The sequence below is a fragment of the Eutrigla gurnardus genome (assembly GCF_963514095.1).
Source record: "Eutrigla gurnardus genome assembly, chromosome: 15".
NCBI classification, from domain to species: Eukaryota; Metazoa; Chordata; class Actinopteri; order Perciformes; family Triglidae; genus Eutrigla; species Eutrigla gurnardus.
Window position 1 is genome coordinate 16,792,566 of NC_139938.1, and position 19,400 is coordinate 16,811,965.

The window sequence follows — 19,400 nt, forward strand, 5'->3', positions numbered from 1 at the left end:
TGTTCAGGTTGACACAGCTCCATTTGAATGAGTGGACCGTTCTCCTGCGGTTAGCGTGCGTTCCCCAGGTGTGATACACTTTGTCTTCCTGCAACACGTGATAAATGTTTCCCGTCTGTTTACAGAGCACGGTCTCATCGAGGGTTTCACTGAAGAGCGCTTCACGGAGCCTCGGATGCATCCTAAGTGTATTAGTAATCGTAAAAATAAATTGATAGCCCACTGTCTCCGGGTAGCGTTTAAGGAGCTCTCATTGTTTTTCATCTAGATGCAGATATTAAATCACTGCTTCTTTTCCCCATCAAGCAGGATCATATAAACATGAACGGGTCAGAGCAGACACACAGGCTGTATAAAGAAATAACCTTTTTAGATCACATCCCCGTATTATGCACCAATTTAACATGTTATACAAAAAATGTGTATTTTTATATCAAAATCTACGCATTTTTTCTTCCGGTGACACAAAATACGACGTGTGCTTACGTAAGCTGGAGCCAACCAATAATATCATGACAACTTTTCACAATAAGAGGGGTGTGTGTGGACCCCCGTCCTCTGTAACTCCACATCACGGAGCCGAGCCCGCCCACTTCTTAGCCGTCCAATCAAATGTTAAGGATTTCATATAAATCCTTCTTACTGTACACCAATCAAGGACGCTCTAACATCCGTTTCACTGGGATTTTAAAAATAAAAGCCTCCAAGCATCTTTCTGTGGATAGAATGCGTTCACAAGGATTTTATTCTGAAATATTACGGGGACATTGTTAAAGCAAAACCAGTGACTTGCATAGCCTTAATAATTAATAAGTCCTGTTTTTTTAATTGTCGCTCACTATTATTATTAATTTGATCAGCTACGTGTTAAATAAATGACTCCCGACTTTAAACAGACAGCCACAGTTGCCATGACGACTCACTGGGCATCTCTCACTTTTAAATTAATAAACAGACTGCTGGTTGACCACAGGCTGTAAAGTGTGTGTGTGTGTGTGTGTGTGTGTGTGTGTGTGTGTGTGTGTGTGTGTGTGCGCTTTAACAGGAAGTGGCTAAAAATAGATGATGAAAGCTGAGAGATGAAGCGGTAGCAGATTATATTATAATCCATTTGTCCGATTAGAAGAAGTAATTCACGACATTAGCATAACATAAATGTAAATTGTGGCACTTTCTTTCGCTACTGATTGATGTGAACTAATGTAGGATTGTTTCAAACTATCTGTCTTTCAACAGACAGATGGTAAAAAAGAGAAAGTTTTCCACTTTGTCTGATTAAAAAAAAAAACCTCCTTGAAAACAACAATGGAGGCAGCGCTGCCCCTCCGACCGAAAACGTCCCGACCGATACGCCGCTGGTTCAAAGCATCCATTTCCCAGCGGAAGGGGATCTAATTAAAGATGCAAGATACCGTTAATATATGGTTTCATTACGAGCGTGAGGAGCACAGATCAATCCCACTTCCAGGAGCAAACCAACCGTAGATGACACGAAAACTCTTGATCACTTAATTAAACCCTCAACGGCCGTTCACTCATCAGATACACAACATTTGGCCAAACATCAATCTCTCTCCCAGTGCAGTATGGAACGCTGCCACCGAAGCCTCCAACAGTCCCTTACCTGTTACTGCAGCTACCTGACAGCGGGGTAATTACCCAGGAACGGAGACGACGGCATCAAGGTGCCAGAAAGCTCATATACACACACCGGCAATTAGCTGCAAAGGTCTACTGGGCGGTAATGAGGCAGTAGCTCGGGGAGAGCGGGGGTGAACAGTGAAGAGAGATAAGAAAAGATAAATGGAGGAGAAATAAGAGGAGGATGCGGTGGAGATAACATGGAGAGGAAACAATAGAAAGCGGAGGGGCGGAGGCGTTATTGAGTTGTGATCTTCCGAGACCTCCGGTCCAAAGTGGCTCCGTTGTTAAGAGCTTAGCTGGAGGTCTCTCGCCCAACGACAAGCTTCCCCCCGTCGGAAAAGCCATATCTGATCCTCGGAGAGATCCTTTGTGAAGATTAAACTTGAGAAAACATGAAGGATGGGAAACCTTGGCGGGAGATATGATCTGGATGCACCGGGACGAGCTTCCAGCTTGGCTGGACACATACCCGCGGGGAGAGTAATATTAGATGCAGTTGTACCGGGCTGCGTTCCCAACCTGTTTCACAGCAGATCAGAACAAAGTGAAGAATTAGAATAAATGGACGTGAATTTACAGCACGAAAACAAAAACAACGCCAATGGAAATCAATGTGGGATCTTTGTTGTTTAAACCCAACTCTATACTTACTTAAAGCCCAACCATGATGGTTTCCCTTAACCTAAGTAAGACTGTTATTACATGAGATAAACCGTATCTGATGTACATAAACATAGATCCATATAGACCATATCTGATAATAATGAAAAATGCCTCCTGAAGCCTTTTAGATCACCTCCTCGGTCATAACGTGCACCTATTTAACAATATAAGCCTAATAAATGACACATCAGCTTGTACAAACCCAAATCAGGACATCCATCATTCATTCATTCACTGTCAGCAGCACAGAAGGTGGACTCATCCTTCAACCATCAAATCAAATTCCTCCCAACGTCACGTCCTGTTTCACTCGGCAAAATGCCGTTTCAGCTCGACTTAAAGCCACACACACACACACACACACACACACACACACACACACACACACACACACACACATCCTTGTCTTCCACCTACACACTTGTTGCTTTCCTCTCTCTGACGCTGGCCGCTCTTCGTCTCTCTCCAATAACACGGATCTCATTTTCTTTCTCCGTCTCCACGTTCTCTCCGTTCCTCCCGCCGGCCGTGAGGCAGAAGAGGCTCTTCTCTCTTCACCGCTGGCTTTTATCTGCTCTTCATCTCTCTTCATCTCTCTCCTCCTCTTTCTTCACTCTCTTGATTAATCAGCGGCGTGGGCCCGCCGGCGTCTCCATATGAGTCCACTACAAACACGAGTGGTGGAGAAGCCAATAAGAGTGGTGGGCGGAGGAAGAAAACACGAGACGAAGAGCAGCATGTGGGAGGAGGAGGAGGAGGAGAAACGAGGGGAAGGAGAACAAACTGAACCCTAATTACATGCTCGCCAGCTGTGTGTTTCAAGTTGAATTAAAAGGACCAGCGGCTCATTGCTCGGCACCTTAACAGCGAACGGTTCAGTTGACACACAGACGAGGTCTGCAGCTGTACATACTCATATACTGTAAATATTTACATAAATATGGACATTATTATTATAGAAGATAGAGGATTTGGAATGAGAGGCACAATATAATGAATGAAACTTGAGAATAATGAGTGAAACTTGAATAGACTGAATGAAGCTGGAGAATATTGATGATGCATACATATATATTGTGATAAATAAACAAAAATGAAATGTGTATTATCAGCTGTTCCTGCGTCAGCCTGCTTGTCCTTACATTCATTACAACATAACATTTAAATCCAACTGGGTTAAAAGTTGTTTCCAGAGCGACGACAGTGAAGAACTCATTAATATAATAATATTAATAATATAAAACTCTCTCATGCGTCCTGTGAGTCACTGCTGGCCCCGCTGAGTAAAACCAGCCACATAAAACATGCTTTCTTATTTAGTAAGCGCTTTCAAATATCCGACTCAAAACAGTTTGACAATAAAAAGCTGCCTCTCTTCTGTGTGAGCCGCCTCGGAACATAAAGATCACAAAAACAGAAAACATGAATCCTTCCTCTGAGCATTACATAAGTGTGCTGTCATCTACAGACTCAGGTTTCCAACGCCGGCCACTGAACGCCGATGGCGGTGTACATGGACGGATTAGCCTGCAGGCTAGCACACTTCTCCTTACTCCTCCTCCTCACACCTCCTCACACCTCCTCACACCTCCACCGCTCTTATTGCTTAAAGCCCCAGCAGGCTTAAAGTCGAAATACATGCTGACAATTCTTCTTATTTTTACATCAAAATCCACTTCTTGGAAAACAAAATATGCATATGTATGGTTTAAACTAGCAGCAGCCAAATTAAACCAATAATATCCATCCATCCATCAACCATTCTCCTGTTAAACGTTATCTCCTCTCTCACAATATGTCCCGCACACGTTGGTGTATGAATGCAATAAAAGTATTCATTTATTCATTTTTAACCTTCACATCAGATAAAACGCTCAATAATAGATCTTTCTAGATCCTGATTCCATCTGCGTAGGACTCCTCCCACTTCAACATCTGCATTTTATTATATTACCAGCCTGCTTTCTGTCCAGGGTCACATGTTCTGTACCTCCAGAAGTGCAGCTCAGATATCTCTGCCCATTTCTAGAAGGTTACCTCCATGTGATGTGATACCTTTCATGTAGACTACACGTTTCCACAAAGGAGCTCTGACATTGTGTGACCGGATACATATTAAAATCGGCAGGCTTCACATATCTCTCAATAAGCCCCGCTGCTAACACGACGTTGTCTTTAAACGGACCGGTTAATGTGAATCACCTCAGGATCGGGGGGCCGGCGTCCGCCAGCCAATTTCCTGCACGTTTATCGCCGTGTAATTACAGCGGTTCAGATCGGGATACACACAGGGCGGCGTGTACGAGCCGACACCGCGCTGACATCGTAATAAACGCTAGAGAGCAGAGCCCCGCGAGGCCGTGTCACATTAGGAAACTTGAGAGCTGATTTAAAGCGGCTATCAGTCGTGCCCTGCAGTGTGCTCCGTGGCCAAGAGGAGGCTGACTTCTTCCTCCTGCTGGACCAGAGGTCGTCCTCGCCGGTCTTTTAATCACTCTGAACTGAATAACATTAGGCGTCTGACTCTGGCAGGTTTGGAAATCAAGCTATTTCATGTAAATGTCTGTGTCAAAGAGTACGAGGTATGTATTGGACTGTACCAACTGTGACTTCAGACCTCTAAAGAGCATTATAAATACACACAGTTTAGTAAAGTGAGCCATCAGTGGTTTTCTCCAGACTGAACATCGGGGGGGGACGTGATAAATAAACAACATAAATACTCAGCGGGGAATATTTTATATTAAAATTACACGGACGACCAACACCCAAGATCCTGGTGATCCAGAGCAGCAGACGAAGCCACTGCTGGTGATTTTATTCAGTTTCCTTTCAGCTAAATGTTCTGAGCTTTTAAGAGAGTTCTTCCTCATCTTCTCATCTCCTATCCGTGATTTTTCTCTATATAAATGAATCTAATTAAAAGAATGTATGTGTGTATGTTTAGGGCTTTTATTGTGAAAGGTAAGAGCAGAAGGAGGGGATCTGAAAGGAGTGTTGGTTTCGGACTACGGAGCCTCTATGATGTTGTTCTAGCGTATGTTATGAATGTCTGTCTCGCACAATGAGATCTCGCAAATGGATCTTGATCCGTGAAATAAATAAATAAATATGTCGGGTTTTCACGGCATAATATTTGAGTTCTGTGTCAGAAATATATTTTGATGTGGAAATGAATGGCATAAAAAATAACAACACCTCCGGAATCAAACACACTGTTCAAATAGAACTTTATAATCAATAAATCTGATGTTTTTTCTTCAGTGTAAACCCAAATAGTCTGAAGCCCTTGTCGGTTAATAACTATTATTAATTTCCCATCATTCCATCATTCAATCTTGACTCTCCGGTCTGATTTTCTGTAAAAGAACCGTTGCCTCTGATAATAATCGAGGACATGCTCTTCTCTGAAAAACATATTTGATGCTGAGAAACATTCTTTCTCATCACAACGAGCGAACACCACACATCTTATAATACGGACAAGTTGGAGATTAAAGATTATCCCACGGTCGTACTGATTTGATCTGAGACACGTATGTAAATGTGACTGACAGCAACCTCTGAGACTACATTAATAACATTCAGTTAGCATTATTTTTGATTGGAATAAAACAAAAATCCATCCTCTCGGAGAAAGAAGTAGGTGTTTAAGTAGAATCTATTTAACGGAGATGCCAAGGAGGCAGAAAGAGAAGAAAAAGGTACATAAAACCAACCCAATGGTGTAAAAGGGAGAATAATGAGGGAAAATCAATATGGATGCAATCATCTGAGGAGTATTCTCCAAGCACATTCCCCCTCTCTTCAATTTGTGGTAGAAAGTTAAAAAAAGAGGTTTGGGTGGCAGCAGAACAGAGCTGTGTGGAGCGCGGCGCTTGTCAGGGTTTATACATTAAATAAGACAACAAAGCAACTGAACCAAATCTACATTTCTAAACAGCACAAGTTCAGCAACTGTGGGAGCAACAATTGAAGCTGGAGTTGTCTTTTTTGGGAAACCGCCAGATGGTTTTCATTGTAACATCAAAGCCGCAAAAACAGAACAAGAAAGAATCAACAGAGGAGAACCGTGGAAACTAAAGAAGGAATCCCGAGTACATTTTTCATATCGGGTTACGAGTCTCCAGAAAAAAAAAAAACACCACTGAAGCTCGGATTTCAAATTCTGCTGGAGATCAGACGATTGGCTCTCCAGTAGAATATCACCCAGGGTTGAAAAGCTTCTCCAAAAATACACATCATTAAAGGATGTGGGACCTATGCAGGGTAGTCAACGGCAACAGACGAATCATTGGATTTTATCCTCTTTAATTTGTGACATGAAATATGTTATATATGTCGAAAGATGTCAAGAAAGTCAAGTATGCAAATTTACGTAATTAGGAAGAACACACCCGAGTGTCGCACACGCCATACATTTCTGAGGGAACCTAGCTAACTAAGCTAGCAAGCTAGATAGCACCCCAAGCTAACAGCCGTGTTGGTGTTGGCGACTTTATTCAATTACATTTTCATTTTTTTAATTATATTTTAAATGGACATCATATGTGAAATATCATGGCACAATTCAAGTGGATCCAGAAAAATATTTGTCTCTCGCCGTTGACTACCGGAATACGTTCCCATGGGGACTGCTAGAAGGGGGCGGGGCTTAGCCTCTCCATTAGTAGGACTCTATTTTCCAAGCCATATTGTATAGTCTTCACTCTGCTGAACACACCTGTGATTCCTGGCTGCTCTGCTTGCCAGCTCACTGGGGAGAGTGCTGAGAACACACACACACACACACACACACACACACACACACACACACACACCATCAACGTTATCCAGAACACCAGATGCGCCACTCAAAACAACGAGCCCCCACTCGGCGACGGCCTTCCTGCAGCCCGACCGTTAACCTTGAGCGTCACCTGATCAATAGCTCACTTTATTTGTCCCCGTTCATTCCTTCACCTGCTTGTCAAACATAAAAAGCATCGACAAACACTGCCTGGAACCCCACAGGCGGTGCTGTGGGCAGATTAATGCCATGCGAAGTCTGCTCAGCGCCCATCTGGATGGCGAGGAGAGCGGTGGCTCCCACTAAAACCAGTCATTAGGAGGCTAAATTAGTGGTCAGGCTTAATGGTGCTGCACAGGCTGCAGGTAGAGGCTCAGAAATGGCCACCTGCCACGTCTAGCTGCTGCATTCGTCAGCTTTATTGGATTTTATCACCCTTTTCAGTTCTAGGTTCTTTTACTGCAGTTTGATGTTAGATACGGAGAAAACAAAACAAAAAAAAGAGTGTTGCATCATGTTGCCATGGAGCATGCCAGCAGTTCCGATGCCGATGCCTGAGTAAAATAAGTGGTGGGATGGTGATTATTGGTCTTAATAAGGTGGAGCCTGCCTGTGCTCTCAGCTGCCGCTCAGCCTAAACCCCACAGGCCATTATGGCTGTTCCAGATGCTGTAATCACGGCCGGGTCCAGGCACATGGGCGCTGCGTGATTATCAATTTATCCGTGGATGAAACACTTTTCTCCTGTCGGCTGCTGTGGAGAGGCCGACTTGATGGGAGGTCACTAGGTCCTCAACAGTGGCGACAGCATGCTGCATTTTCCGTTGTTAAAAGCACGGTGTGTTGTGTTGTCATAAAAAAGGCAAACTCATTTATGAGAAGGTGTCGTTTTAGCAGGAAAAAAATTTAAATAGACGGATAGGTTGTAAGTAAGAAATGGACATAATTATCGTGACCATGTTTGGACTATATATACCACAAAATATACACGTCAAACCCACTGTGGAGGAGCGACGGGTGGATCTGACAAACACATGCAGCAGAGCAGCAACCTTACTGGATCTGGATCCATCTGGATTCTGGTCTGGTAGCCCAAGGTAGCCCCGCCCCCTAAAGCATCCCCTGCTTTCTGGTCTGGTGGACTCTAAATGGACCATTATGTACTAAATGAACGTCAAGAGAGCAGTAGGACCATTTTCTCATAGTCTTCTATACAACCAGAGAGGAGTCGCCCCCTGGTGGCTAGCAGAGAGAAGTAGGACCATTTTCTCATAGTCTTCTATACAACCAGAGAGGAGTCGCCCCCTGGTGGCCAGCAGAGAGAAGTAGGACCATTTTCTCATAGACTTCTATACAACCAGAGAGGAGTCGCCCCCTGGTGGCCAGCAGAGAGAAGTAGGACCATTTTCTCATAGACTTCTATACAACCAGAGAGGAGTCGCCCCCTGGTGGCCAGCAGAGAGAAGTAGGACCATTTTCTCATAGACTTCTATACAACCAGAGAGGAGTCGCCCCCTGGTGGCTAGCAGAGAGAAGTAGGACCATTTTCTCATAGTCTTCTATACAACCAGAGAGGAGTCGCCCCCTGGTGGCTAGCAGAGAGAAGTAGGACCATTTTCTCATAGTCTTCTATACAACCAGAGAGGAGTCGCCCCCTGGTGGCCAGCAGAGAGAAGTAGGACCATTTTCTCATAGACTTCTATACAACCAGAGAGGAGTCGCCCCCTGGTGGCCAGCAGAGAGAAGTAGGACCATTTTCTCATAGACTTCTATACAACCAGAGAGGAGTCGCCCCCTGGTGGCCAGCAGAGAGAAGTAGGACCATTTTCTCATAGACTTCTATACAACCAGAGAGGAGTCGCCCCCTGGTGGCCAGCAGAGAGAAGTAGGACCATTTTCTCATAGACTTCTATACAACCAGAGAGGAGTCGCCCCCTGGTGGCCAGCAGAGAGAAGTAGGACCATTTTCTCATAGACTTCTATACAACCAGAGAGGAGTCGCCCCCTGGTGGCCAGCAGAGAGAAGTAGGACCATTTTCTCATAGACTTCTATTCAACCAGAGAGGAGTCGCCCCCTGGTGGCCAGCAGAGAGAAGTAGGACCATTTTCTCATAGACTTCTATACAACCAGAGAGGAGGAAGGCCATAAGGACCAAAGACTCACGGAAAGCTGTGTAGAACTCGTGCAGGCTGAGGTGTCCGTCGTTGTTGTAGTCGTCGTATCGCAGCAGGTCCTGCATGGTGCACTCCAGCAGACTGTCCTCCAGGTGCTCCTTCATGGAGATCTAACAAACACAAATACACGAGTTCAGCCAGCTGTCACACACAACTACACAACTCTCCACCTCATTGTGACTCTACTTATAGTTTCTAGTCTTTGCCTTTATCATTTTTATTCCAAGCTATCTGCTGTGAGATAGAAGCACATTATGCTCATCCGGTGTAAAACTTAATGTAAATCTGACATTTTTAAAGGGAGAGATATCACACCCATTTTACATTTCAGGATTCAACTAATAGGGAAGCCTGGACCTTTTTTTATGAATATGAACAGCTGCACTGACTATTAAAGGTGCTCAACTTGACATTCAGAGCATAAAAACAGCAGCAAACAACTACCTGTTATATTACGATATGTATCGGAGTGAGGCTTCTCTGTTCTTTGTTCACATAGATTTAGTGCATGCTAGTGCATGCTCGTGCATGCTAGTGCATGTTCGTGTGTGCTAGTGCATGCTCGTGCATGCTAGTGCGTGCTAGTGCACGTGAGCGTGCCCCGCCACTCTGCACTGTGCTCACACAGCAGTAATGCCGGTTCAGGGACTGTTAGCAGCACTGCCCCCGTAGTTTGCACTGTTATCGCTGTTTGCACTGTTAGCTGTGAGCCGCCGGCTCAGCAGTTGCCATGATGAGAGCTATTAAGGTGCAATAGAAATGCTCTCAACCTGGTATTTGCCCCTTTAAAGTTACAGAAGTGAAGAATGGCAGAATAAAACTGTACGTTTGCTACATCGTGTATTTAAGCGATTGCATAAAATCTAAATTGGATTTCAAATGTTGTTGTTCCAAGTGATCATTTGGGTTTCCTGTAGATGCAGCGGTGATTTGAAATAAATTGCCAGCCTGAACACAGTTAGGATTATAAGTAGTGTTGAGAGTGGGCTCTTCATTCCACCAATAATTAGAATAAGATTTCCATCAGACGGAGAAAAACGCCTCGTGTACATAAACACGGGAATCACAGGTAACTCGTTCCGGGGAGTAATTTCACACGGCGTGAAAAAGGGGGCGGGTTAAATCTGTAATCTGTGGTGTAAGTGCTGCGTCTGATTGCTTCCCGCTTTAGGAATGCCTCTGCTTTTTACTGCTTACGCTTGTGCAACCTGAGTTAATTCAGAGGCGCTCCCCTGGGAAGACGCACCACTCACTCCTCCATTGTTTGTCATTTACGAGCCCTCTCTTCCCGCTTTACCGGTGCCTCTTCCTCAGGGGAGCCATCTTTGAACGGGGAATGTTAAGCAGTTTTTAAGGAGATAAACACCAAGCTCGGCTTCTGCTCAATAACTCCAGTTGCATGAATTCTGTTAAAGCCCCCCCTAACTTATGAATAAAATAGACTTTTCCTTGAATTTTGTAGATCTTGTTTTATTATTCTTCACATGTAGTTTCGAACCAGCAGGTAAAACCAGAAAGTGTCTGGTAGATTTTTTTGTGATAATTCGATAATAATCTGACACATGTGATGCAGTCGTTTTTTTATTTTTTTCTGTAAGATGAATGTTATTTAGGTCAAAATGTCTGTTCCCTATCCCTGAACATTAATGTTTAATTCCTTCGGCTGTGATTTGAAAGCCTATAAAAAGTCGCCCCCATGCTTCCTGTCTCTCTAATTGATTCTATATGGAGCTGCACATGTGACATGGCACATTAGGGGATGTGACAAACTTTTTTTCTCCTCCGGCTGTCGACGGCAGACGATGCGGCAATGTGTTCGCTGACAACCCTGATCCTGGTCTTTGGGGCATTTTGAGCAAAAATATTTCACACCAGTACAGAAGTTCACCCTCTAAGACCGTCTGTGACAAAAGATGAATCCCAAAGTGGAGATGGCTGAAGTGGAATTCATCTGGAATTCCTTTGCTCCTTAAACGCGTCGCTGCTGTGAAACTGTATTTATGAATTCCTCCAGAATAAGAACGTCTTATCTAAAGATTCCCAGGCAACATGTCGGCATTAGTAATCGCCGGCTGTGATTGATCGGAATCTCTGGTTGGATCTTTTAGAGCGGCTTTGCGGGAGATATTTTATTATTTATTTCTGCTGCTAGAACGAGGCCAAAAAATAATAAAATCACTCAATCTTATTCTTTTTAAAAAGGAGGAGAAGGCGTTTTGTCATTCACAACCGCAGTATGATGACAGAAGATTCATCACTGGCGTTTTTGAGATGCATTTAGTTGCTCATTGATCCTCAGCTTCTAATAAGCTGGTTATTCTGTGGCGTCACACGGCCAGTCTCTTTCAATTTCCACAGAAGGAGGAAGAGCTGCAGCACATTCAAAATGTTAGACGAGTGGAAAGTATCTTTGCCAATTAACTCGTCTGGTTGCGTTCTGGCAGAAGTCTGTGAGATGGTAGCGTCGGTGGGGAGGAGTCTAATTAACACCCATCTCTGATGCCCATTTCCTGATACCAGATGATACCCACATTAATTTAATTCCCTCCAATCCGTTCTAGAGTTCCCATCAGACCCTGGGAGGACCATAACCTCAGTAAACATTTCATTTATTGTTAAACCAGATGATGAAATGTCCCAGTCACATGTCTCTCACTCCAGTTTGACCACATCGTATTCTCCCACTCATCTCCAAAACCAACCGGCAGGCTTGAGACTCATAAAAAGGCCATAAATACATCATTATTATAGCCAGAGGTCGAGAATAATCGCGTTTGAACACATGACATGTGACAAACGCTTCTATCAGGAGAAGCAAACAAACGGAAGGTTAACATTGTGATTTATCTTCAAATCAAATCACTTAATTCTGCAAGTCTTATTTAAAAATGGACACAAAATAAACCATCGAGCTGACAGGAGACCTTGTAAAAATGTAAATACCTCAATATAGCTTCCATTGTTCCCCAGTTTGTGTAAAATAAATGATCAAATAAATTCAACTTTTGAATATTTTACGGCACAACGGACATGTTTGTGTTCTCCTTCCCTCTAGCTATGATTATGCAGGACTTCTATAAATCATAACAAGGCCTAGGTAAGTAAAATGTGACAGGAGCAAAAAAAAAAAAAGTCTCCAAACTGCTTTGGGTTCAGAGGTTTCTTTGTATCTGAAACCTACAAATGTCTTGGATGAGTCCTACTAACCAGGTCCACACCCACCTTCTCCAGCTCGTCGCTGACCAGCCGGCCGTCCTGGTCCACGTCCAGGTATTTGAACATGGCGTCCACAAGCGCTCGCTTCTCCTCCATGTCCCTCTGCTGGCTCCGATCTCCACCCTTCAGCGCTGTGGGCTGCATCTCCAGCAGCGTGCTCTTCAGCCTGTTGTACTCCGACATGGTGCACGCGTTGCCTGCAAGAGCACACAGATATGGAAGAGAAAGGCATTTCATTAACCTCAATTATGAAAGCCCAAGCCTTTGGATCGGAGCTGCAAATTGGATTTACTGTTTGTGTGTTTTATCATGGGAGGAGGGGAGGAGAAGAGGGATAGATAGTGTGTATGTATTTGTGCATGCATGTGTGTCCTTGAGTGTTTAATGATTTAAAAAAATGAGAGTTTTTTGTTTGCATAATTTGTCTGGCAGCTTTTCGGTGCAGGGGGTCCAATTAATTAATCCTTGAATCCACATGAAAACAAAAGGTAAACATCCTGCTTTTAGACCCTCTCGAGCTCCCGTTCCCCCCGTTGCTGTGGGATTATTAGTATTATTATGTGTCAAACCAGACTGGGCGTATAGCTCTTGATTCTGATGAATATGTGCACAGGAAATGAGAGAGACCCCAAATTAATAACGGGCCTTTTTTTCTTCACACTTCAATCGATGATTATGCGAAACACGTCGAGAGAGCCGGGAGGCGGCTCTTCCTTTTCTTTTCTACCGCGTCCCCGCTTTGCTTCAGTATCACCTGAACCCAGCGACAGCGTGAGATGCCGGCTGGAGGCTTGGGACGCCGCCAACGAGTCAGAAGCACGGCGACGAGAAGAAAATGTGCAAAAAGTCTGTGGTATGAATAAATCATGAGTCGACGCCGGGGACCCCCCTCTGAGAGTACATAAGAATGGATCTCATTGGCTAATCTCCTCCGACGACGCCAGGACCATCAAAGTTAACAAAACGAGGGGACAGGACGGACGAAGGTAAGGATGAAAGGAACGGTCTGGAAGTTAGCAGCGTCTCGTTCTGTTCCAAACGACGGGGGTTCGGCCTCGCAGAGACACGGTCCCTCCCGCTGTGGTGCTCTGTGTTTAAGTGCATATTAAACTTGCACATGTGTCATGCTTATGCATAATGTACACACACATGACAAAACAAAGGGGTTTCCTGGTGCGCCAAAGAGCCCCCTCTTCAGGGTGACCCGTGATTAAGTCCTCAAGACTTTATCCTTTCATCTCAAGGTCGCCTCGCGTTTCCTTTTTCCAGTTTCACATGTAGGAACATTTGTATTCTGTCTCACAAACGAGGGACAGAAAAAAGATGAGACTTTGAGATCTTGCTGCAAAGAAAGGAAAAGGTGGTTTGACCCGACATCTTGTGTCCGGTGAGCCAGAGACCAATCAGCAGCTGGGGGCGGGGCTAAGGTGCGTTTCAGACGCCAGTCCTCAACCGGAGAGCATTTCTTCATTGAAAGAAAAACACTGAAAATTGTTTGTTGATGGAATCGATATTTTCCTCACAACTGGTTTGGATACAAGTTTGATTGACAAGTACTTCATCCAATCAGCTGCCAGGTATTATTTGAAAGTCTTTTTCCAAACAGTTTCTAATGATGGGTTCTGGTCTAAACTCCACCAGACCTTCACCTCAGGGTTGGATGAAGATGTGGTTCAGTTTGGGAAGGCAGTGATACATGACCTACTTAGTGGATCTCTGCCACCGAGCTCCTTCGTAGCAATGCTGGAAATATCTTTAAAGATAGAAGGTTTGCAGTGTTCTACATTTGTGTTGTTCACAAATACCACCATCAAAAGAACAAAACCAACAAATGAGTCCCTACTGTCTGTGACAGCCCACTGCTAAAATCCTGAATCTGAGTCACAAATATGTACTTTGATGTTAAATACAGGCTAAATGATTTCCTGGACCAGTTATTTTTAGAAACGTCACTCAAACAGGAGTGGATGATCACTTTGTCGGACGCCCTAGTTTACAGCAGCTGGTCGCTTTGATGGATGACGAACAGGAGGGAGTGACGGCGTCTGTGGAATGATGAGACTGGAGCTCCTTTAGTTTGAGGTCAGGAGGGCCTCCGGTTTGTGATGCTCAAGCTTAAGTACATCCATCAAAGTGTTTGGATGCTCTCGCTCGGCGGCGGAGGTCAACGCGGAAAACAGCAAGTTATGAGAGGAAGTCGTCAAACCCATGAATCTCAGTTACCTCCTGGTTGTTTCGGAGAGATCACAGCTGCACATGAATGCAAAGACAATAAGCCGGAGGAACACACACACACAGGTCCACCCTTCTATTCATGACATCACAGAAAGGCTTACCGACCCACACAGCTAAGACAATGTGCACTCTTTCTCTCCACGCAGACCGTCAAGTCAAGGTCTCGGCTAAATCCCCCGTTCAATGTTATTCCTGGGGGGGGAGCGAGGCGTGATATGATTCAGACCTGAGGGATCATCACCTAGCTGTCATCCCTGTCCCTGATCCGGGAGGACGGAAACAAATTAACACCCACAGCACTGATTTACGTCTCCTCAGATGTGGAGAGAACAATCCCCCCTTTGGCTCAGGCGTAGACGCCACCACCACCTCATCCTCCACCCGGAGGCTTAAACATCACGGCACGATATTAAACAACTGTTTTACATGTGGAGGCGATCTAAAGACACTGTTCTACCAGTGATGCTGCAGTGAGGTTGGTCATACTTTCACATTAAAACATTTAAAAAATGTTCCTTTCTTAATATAATGTGAAGATGTCACAGAGTTGACCTTATGTATTGTGTTGCAGTGATATTGATATGAGCATAACCACGAAAATAATACTCATTTAGTCACTATACAAGTAAAAGAAAAGGAGGAACTTAAAATATCAAAGTAGCCAGAAACTGGTGGTCCTGATGCGACTGATATATAGAGAGTGAGACTGAAATGACCTGTAGAAATAATCAGTAATGGGATATTTATGTCCTAAAGATGAAACACTGATGTGCCTCACTGACAAATAAATGTATAATGACCCCAAAGAAATCTTAATTAAACACGAGATTTGACAGGAAGTGAAATGCATGTTTCCCTCCCACTGCACCTTCAACACCGACCTCCTCACATCTCCACCTTCTTTGGCCGAGGCGAGACAGTAAATGTTCCACCCCGATGTGACGGTAAATCTCTCTCTGCCGATGTGAATGCACTTTGATTGAGTCTCTCTGGTTCTGCTGAGCGCAGCAGCTGCAGCACAGAAGTATCCGTCTGTAATACAGTGCATCCACCCCTGACTCTAACACTGTTTTATTGTTCTACAGGGAACCACACTCTCTTTATTGCCCCGTTCCAAATGTTAGCTGCTTAAGTGAGTGATCCGAAGCTGCTCGCCACCACCGACGCCAAACGTCCCGGAGATGGAGCTCCTCTCCACCAATCGGAGCATCCTCAAGCTCACACTTATACATGTCAGGCAGGGGAACACAGAGAACGTTTGAGAGGACAATACAATTCATTTAACCATCACCATCATTATACCAACAATTCCACCAGAATGAAAGTATAACACGTACAAAAGCAAAAGTCTAAAACACAACTCCGCCCGCACCGGTCCATCTTTCCCAGAATGAGGGAATAAATACCTTCCATAAAATGCTTCTTTATAAAAGAAATATAGATATTTATATAACTGTACACCTAATCTATACAGCATAAAGACAGGGAGCACAGGAAGAAGGGAAATCATCTCAATTATTATCATCAAATACTCAAATAATAAACATGCAAGATAAAACAAATTAAATTAAATTCACCAAAAAAAAGGAACGTTTAAAGGGTGAAAGCTCTCAAACAAAAAAATGTATGTCAGCGTGACGTCTTCGATGCAACATTAAACATGGCCGACTTTGTGTGGGAGACAAATGAAGAATGGTTTTAGCTTGATTGTTCGTAAGAAGTGGACGTTGTCATGGTGACGTCACTCTTTGGTTTAGAAGCCTGGAGTTAGACATTTTAACCCGTCACCATCTTGGAAGTTTTGCAACCAGTGAAGGAAGTGACCATATTTGGACTGTGGAGGAGCGACGGGTGGATCTGACGAACAAGCAGCAGAGCGAGACCACGAGCAGCACCCTTACTGGATCTGGATCTGGATTCTGGTGTGCAGCTGCTAACAAAATTAGCTTCATAATTCAAGGTCAATAATCTTAGTACCTAACTGCATCAGTAGCGCCCTGTCAATCACCAGGTAGCCCCGCCCCTAAAGCATACCCTGTGTTATTGAAGCTTAAAGCAATCTGTTCCTAAAAAAAAAAAAAAAAATCGGGGTATATTTTGTTTAAAATGTGTTAAAAAACAAGAGGCGATGAGCCTGGAGTCGGGAAAAAGTTCCGTCGTGTCTTTTAAAGGAGTCATCACCAGGAAATCGCAATTTCTCTTGTTAAAACATGCATATCTGTGTTTGACCTCAGTTGAAACTTGCCTGAAAGGCTGGAGTTTGAAAGTGGCGCCGTTTTTTCGCTTCTGCTCTTTTTCCGAACAGGAATAGCACACAAGGGTGTGCATTCCTAAAGCACGAGATTTTGATTCTGCGCCTTCGGTGACGTCACCGTGGCGGCTACTTGCATAAGCCCACCCCTCTTTCACCACCCAACCCCGCCCCGTCCGCTACCTGAAATCGCCGAAGCGCCGCCATTATGTTTTGGAGTCTGCATGCAGGCAAGCCCCCCCGGCTCTGTCCTTCCTGCGGCGAATCAACGCGCGCCTCATTACATATTATACAATGCACATCCGGACCAGTCAAAACCTCGCGCGTAATCTCGCGTGATAAAATCGCGGTACGAAAAAGGGTCAGAACAAGCTCAATGTTTGATTAAATTTTTTTTTTTTTTTTCTAATAAGTTTTACGAATTGATCCAAAGCGATCCAAGGGGGGCTGGATACGTATAAAACCAGGTTATGACTCCTTTAAAGCCTAACGATATCAAGACAGTGTGAATCAGAGAGGCATTTCTTATTAGCAGAGCACAACACAGTGCAAGAAGACATCACAGCTGTCTGCTATTTCTTTCAAAACTACAAAAATCCATCTTACATCCCCTACAACGCAGATGTGTATGAATACAATAAAAAAGGTTGAGTTCTTGGCTAAAAGACGGAGGAGAGGGAACGGGGAAGCCGAGGCATCAATCCTTCAGTGGATGAAACCTCCCCTCGATGCCCTCCAGGATGGAAAAGTGCTTCCGTGTTAAATTTATGTCTGCCTGACCTCCTCCGGCTGAAATGATGGGATTATTTACTGCCACGCCGTCTGTGTGCTGCTAATATGCGGCGGGCGATAGACCTCCCTTCCAGATAATTATGAATATGATGGACACTCTTTGCTCCTGAGGGGCAGCGAGGTCCAAGAGAGCCGAGCCAATCTTCGGAGGGTGACACGAGTCACGGGAGAGCCTCGCGTTGCATAATCGCTGTTGGCAGCTGTTAAAAATGGGCTTACTGCGAGCTTCGTAGTCTATCCAGCGTTTATTTGTGATGGAAAAACACTCGAAGCTTTAACTTTGTCTGAGTGAGAGAGACAAGTCACTGAAGCTACTGCAGGTTAATGATTCATGGAATCATATAACTCTCCAACATTAGCAGGAAATGGGTGAGTTAGTGCTGGAACATTCTCCAGGATTTGCTGCTTTACTTCTTTTTTTTAACGTCATGCATTTCCAACAAAGTCTCACAGCACAAATTGAATGTATTGGTTTTGTGCTGAGCGGTAAGAATCGTGTCACTTAGCAAACCTTCTTTTTCTGAAGACATCACGCTACAAATTGAAAGTGAGGTTTAGGCAACAAAACCACTTTGTCCGGTTTAGGAAAAACATCATGGTTGGGTAACGATGTTAGGCTCAGAAAAACAACACCGTGGGACACGTGGTGCCAAACACCGGTCTCCTGGGTGAAAGTCCTCATGCAGAGTCATTTGTGTCTCCATCAGGAAAAATATTCCCAAAATTGACTTTCCATCTGCATTGTTTTCATGCGGAGTGACACACAATGTGTGTCCCACACTAAACAAACGAACCAAACCACAAACCCTCAGCTGCAACCTAAAACTCACAGAAAGCAGTCGCATTTATTACAACAAACGATGCTCGTTTTGTGATGAATCCAAGAAGCATGTGAGAAATTCTGCAAGGAAGTGTAATAAAAAAAAAAAACAGATGTATATTTCCATAAATATGAAAGCATGGCACAAAAACCAAGCAGCCGTTATCCAGAAACAGCTTGCGCAGCACCCGTCTACACAGAACAGCAGGAGGAGGAGGAGGACGGGGAGGTGGAGGGAATCTGCAGCAGCGACTCGGGTCAGCAGCAGCAGCCTGAGTGATCCGCAGAGTAGGAGCTGTCACGTTATTAAGACCTCACTGGCTGTCTGGATGGCGGCGGGGGATCGGAGGAGTGGCTGATGGGATCAGCTGTGAGTCGTCACGCCGGACCGTGATGAAACATCGCAACGCTTCCTGAACGACCCTCCCGTACGGGACGGCTCTCTGGGACAACGTGGTATTGGTAGCGTGAGCCCACGACTCCCACGTTTCCTCGGCTAATATGTGACACCCGGCGATTAAAAATAAAGAAATAAATAAAAAATGACGTGTCTGAGCTTTCCTGTAAAGCCGTCTGCCGTACGTTTCAGCAGAGTGGATCAGCTTGGCGTCGGGGAGCCTTATCAGAGTCTGTGCAGCTTGGCGGCCGACGGAATGAGAAACCCCGTTTGCAACACCGAAAGCTATTGGCAGAGCAGCGAAGGAGAAATAGTACAGTAGTGTTCACCCCCTCTCCCCACGACTGGCTGTCTATCTGCGAGCCTATCGTCTAGAACCGCCGTCTCAAACTTCCACATCAGCACTATACACATCGGC

General features: G+C 44.6%; 1 protein-coding gene across 2 annotated transcripts in view; it reads right to left on the minus strand.

Annotated features, from left to right (window-relative positions):
• Positions 1-19,400, minus strand: part of fstl4 (follistatin-like 4) — a 172,398-nt gene that overhangs the window by 42,286 nt on the left and 110,712 nt on the right. For both annotated transcript variants that reach the window (XM_084029131.1, XM_084029130.1), the window contains exons 5-6: positions 12,494-12,684; positions 9,261-9,381 (exon numbers count right to left, since the gene is read on the minus strand). In XM_084029131.1, the coding sequence (XP_083885257.1) occupies positions 9,261-9,381; positions 12,494-12,684 (312 nt within the window). The remainder of the gene's footprint in view (positions 1-9,260; positions 9,382-12,493; positions 12,685-19,400) is intronic.